We start from the raw sequence: 4,532 nt of genomic DNA on the forward strand, positions 1-4,532 counted from the left end.
GGAATATTATGCAGCCATCAAAAATGAAATCTTGCCATTTGCAATGATGTGGATAGAACTAAAGGGTATTATGCTAAGCAAAATAAGTCAATCAGAGAAAGACAAGTATCATATGATCTCACTGATATGAGGAATTTGAGAAACAAGACAGAGGATCATAGACGAAGGGAGGGAAAAATGAAACAAGACGAAACCAGAGAGGGAGACAAACCATAACAGCCTCTTAATCTCAGGAAACAAACTGAGGGTTGCTGGAGTGGAGGGAGGTGGGAGGAATGGGGTGGCTGGGTGATGGACATTGGGGAGGGTATGTGCTATGGTGAGCACTGTGAATTGTGTAAGACTGATGAATCACAGACCTGTACCCCTGAAACAAATAATACATTATATGTTAAAAGAAAAAACACCAAAACAAAAAGATTCTCTCCTTCTCCTTCTGCCCTACCCCGCTCACACATACTCTGTCTCTAAATTAAAAAACAAAACAAAACTAGAATGGATGAATAAATTAAGATGTATAGACACATTTGAAAACTATAAAGCCTTGAGAATGATTTAACCATAAGTATACCGAATAAAAATGGAATACAAAAGAGTATTTATTGTATGCTATACATAAGGATCAAAAATGTCCAGACTGGTCAGTGGTGTTGCAGACCAGGATAGTGGTGATAAAGTAATCTGGTTAAACAGATGGCTTTAAATCTCATGTCTAAGATTAAGTCTTAGGGCAGCTACTTACTTGATTTCTCTGGGCTTGCTAAATACGGAAAATATTAGTATCCTCATAAGAGGCTTGTACTGAGGATTAAATAAAATATGCAGTTAAATGGTTAATTAATACCAGCTGTGATAGACACCATTCAATACATAAAGCAGTTTGGTAACTTCTGAATTCTTCATGTATGAAATAAACAAAATTTGGTGGTATTAAGAAAAGTCATATAAATATGTGTTGATATCAGTACCAGATAAAGAGAGTTATTGAAGAAAAAGAGGGAGATAAGAAAACTTCTTAAAGCTCAGGGAAGTGGGCTCAAAAGTCTCACAAACTTGCAGTGAACATCACAGGACGGCTTGGGATTTCTCTGCAGAAACAGTAATACACAGAATTCAGAGAACAAGTAGGGACAAAAACCAATCAGGTGAAGAAAAACATGAGAAGAAATGTAAAATGAGACAAGGTCAAGAATGGTGTCAGCAGTAAGAGCTGTCCAAGTCACAACTTTTCCCCCCAAGTTTTTTGTGTGTGTGTGTGCTTACAGGCATTTAATAAAAGAATAGAATTTCGCTCATATCTTTGCTTTAGTTACAATTGTAGAACAAAAATTTAGTGTAATATCCGTTCACTGTAATAAATGCTAATTGGCAGTTTTTCTCTAAGCAAAGTGTATAATTTCTTTTTTTTTAATTTTATTATGTTATGTTAGTCCCCCCAAGTTTTTATTTAAATTCCAGTTAGTTAACAGTCTAATATTATTTTTAGGTATAGAATTTAGTGATTCCTCACTCACACACAACACCTGGTGCTCATCACAACACGTGTACTCCTTAATACCCATCACCCATTTAACCCATCCTCTTGCCCTCCCAAGTCACAACTTTTAAAGGAAACATGTTTATAGCCCAATGAGTGCCCATGACAGCAGGGTTAAATTAATCACACCAAGGGGGAGTCTTTGGCTCTAAAAATTTTCTGAAGAGCATGTTTCATATCCTTATTCCTCAGGCTGTAGATGAAGGGATTCAGCATAGGGGTGACCACCATGTACATCACAGAAGCAATTATATTCTTGTTTTTGGAGTTGCCTGATGAAGGGAAAAAGTAAACACCGGCAATTGTCCCATAGTATAAAAACACCACAAAGAGGTGGGAGCCACATGTAGACAAGGCTTTGGAGATTCTTTTGAAGGAGGGGACCTTCAGAATGATGCCTGCCATGCGGATATATGAGGCCAAGATACCACTCAATGGCAGGATGAAGATGAATCCTCCTTCAGTGAGGATAAGCAGCTCATTGAGGGAGGTGTCTGAGCAGGAGGACTTGAGCACAACAGCAAGATCACAAAAGAAGTGGGGGATGATAGTCCCGGCACAGAAGGACAACTGCTCCACGAGGAGGGTGTGCAACAGAGCTTGGACACAAGAGAAAAACCAGGATCCAGCCACTAGGATAATACAAAGCCTGTCCTTCATGATGGTGGTGTAGTGGAGAGGGTGACAGACAGCCAAATACCTGTCATAGGCCATCATTGTGAGAAGAAGATTGTCAAGGCAACCAAAAAATATAAAGAAATACACCTGTGAAATGCACCCCACATAGGGGATGGATTGTTGCTGAGTCTGCATGTTCATCAACGTCTTTGGAACTGTGACAGATGAAAGGGAAATGTCAGAGAAGGCCAAGTGGCTGAGGAAGAAGTACATGGGGGTGTGGAGGCAAGAATCTAGCCTGATGAGCAGGATGATGAGCAGGTTCCCCAGCACCGTGGTCAGGTACATGCCCAAGAACAGGGCGAAGAACACACCCTGCTGCTCTGGCCGGATGGGGAGCCCCAGGAGGAGGAACTCGGACATGCTGCTCTGGTTCTTCAGACTCATGCTGTGCTTTTGCATGCTGGGGATAAAGAAGGGTTGGGAATAAAAGGGAAGAATGATAGGGATACAGTCCATACTGTAAATTTCTGAAAAGACAATGCATTTTAAACTACATTCCTATTAATTTCTCACACCTGTGGATGCATGCATCTTCACTCTATCCCAGTCTGGTTCTGGGAAAACATTACAACCAAAAGCAGCCAACAAGATCTCATTGCACAGAAGCAAGAGGGTGTTCACTCTTTCATTTGACCATTATTTATTGAACATTGAGACTGAACCTGGCCCTCTACTAAGGACTGAGAATGCAGCAGCGAACAAGAAAAGCAGGGTCCCTTCCTTCTATGGGTATATTTTTTATGCACTTACTGGGATAATTCATGACACTGAGATAGAGTCAAAGCATAACAGTTCACTGTGGCAGAAATAGTAGATGACCCTTGGCAAATTGGTATCAGTTGTTTCTGCTATAAAGTGACATGCAATGTCAGTGCTGAGGTGGCATTGTTGGAATATTGTCACATTCCTCTTGTGAATATATATATCCATACATATAAAAGGGGATACATATACACACATACATATACACAGAGATAGCGATATTTGTATACATAAGTATATTCCATCTCTATATTCCATCTATGCATATACATATACTTAGATGGAATATATATAAACATACACATGGAATGTACATATACATACACACACATATATGCAATATACAGGTAACCCTTAAATAACATGGGGGTTGGGGCACCAACTCTGCACACAGTTGAAAATCTACATATTACTTTTGACTCCTCCAAAACTTAACTACTAATAGCCTACTGTTGACCAGAAACCTTACCAATAACATAAACAGTTGATTAACACATACTTTGTATATGTATTATATACTATATTCTTACAATACAGTAATCTAGAAAAAAATGTTATCAAAAGACCGTAGGAAGAGAAAGCACACTTACTGTATGTTCTGTATTTGTCGGAAGAAACCCATGTATAAGTGGACTTGTGCAGTTCAAACCCATGTTGTTCAAGGGTCAACTGTAATGTATGTATGCATATATATATATGCATATATATATATTGAACTATAGCTTGTATATATAATTGCCATTTTCTGTAGGCTAAAATGATCAAATAGTGGTCACTTCATGGAGTTCAACTTAATACTGTGTGATCAGTGCCCAGGCTTTTAACATGGAACTCTCCCATTTCATTGCTTGTAAATGCCAGACACACTGTTATTTTAGGTTTGCAAGGAAACTGAAGTTGTCCAAAGTTTTCTTAGTGCCCTGTCTAGATATTCCCTTTCATATTTATATATTTTCCAACTGACAAAAGGCTCTCACATACATTAACTTCTGTTCAAGCCATAAATACTTACTGAGGGCCTGTAAGCTTCCATTTTATAGATATGTAAACTGAGGCCAAAGAATTGAGTGATTTTCCCAAGGTCCTGCCACCATTTGGTGGGGCTTCTGTGCTCTAACTTCACTGGGCATGACAACTAACATTTCTTTGCCTGGTATGTTAGGTGAACGTGCAAGGGTTACAAAACTCTGAGCCACTCAGTCACACTTAGGTATATGAAAATGATAACAGATCCTTTTTAGAAAACAGTCTCTTGGGGCACTGGTTATCTCCATTTATTTTACCCCAGAAGGAGGTCACTGAAAGAACTATTTGAGGTCATGAGTGCAAATCAGAAGCCTCCAAACACACGTACAAACACCACACATGCACACACACACACGCATGCATACACACACTGCTGATTTGAGGATTTCAGGCACCAGTGTTTGAGTCCCATTGTAAGGGAAAGAGAGCCAGTATTTGTTTCATTTCATAAATACTGATATACATACAAGTCATTTATAACACATAATATGCAATAATGTATCACACAGTATGCAATAATGTATCA

General features: G+C 38.9%; 1 protein-coding gene across 1 annotated transcript; it reads right to left on the minus strand.

The window, feature by feature from the left end:
- Positions 1-1,660: 1,660 nt before the first annotated feature.
- On the minus strand, positions 1,661-2,656 carry LOC102744650 (olfactory receptor 1J4-like). The gene has a single exon (XM_006739497.2). The coding sequence runs from the start codon at positions 2,615-2,617 to the stop codon at positions 1,661-1,663; it is 957 nt and encodes a 318-aa protein (XP_006739560.2). The 5' UTR covers positions 2,618-2,656.
- Between the last annotated feature and the right edge of the window lie 1,876 nt (positions 2,657-4,532).

The sequence above is a fragment of the Leptonychotes weddellii genome, unplaced genomic scaffold, assembly GCF_054177405.1.
Source record: "Leptonychotes weddellii isolate Sample4059 unplaced genomic scaffold, ASM5417740v2 HiC_scaffold_7686, whole genome shotgun sequence".
Lineage (NCBI taxonomy): Eukaryota > Metazoa > Chordata > Mammalia > Carnivora > Phocidae > Leptonychotes > Leptonychotes weddellii.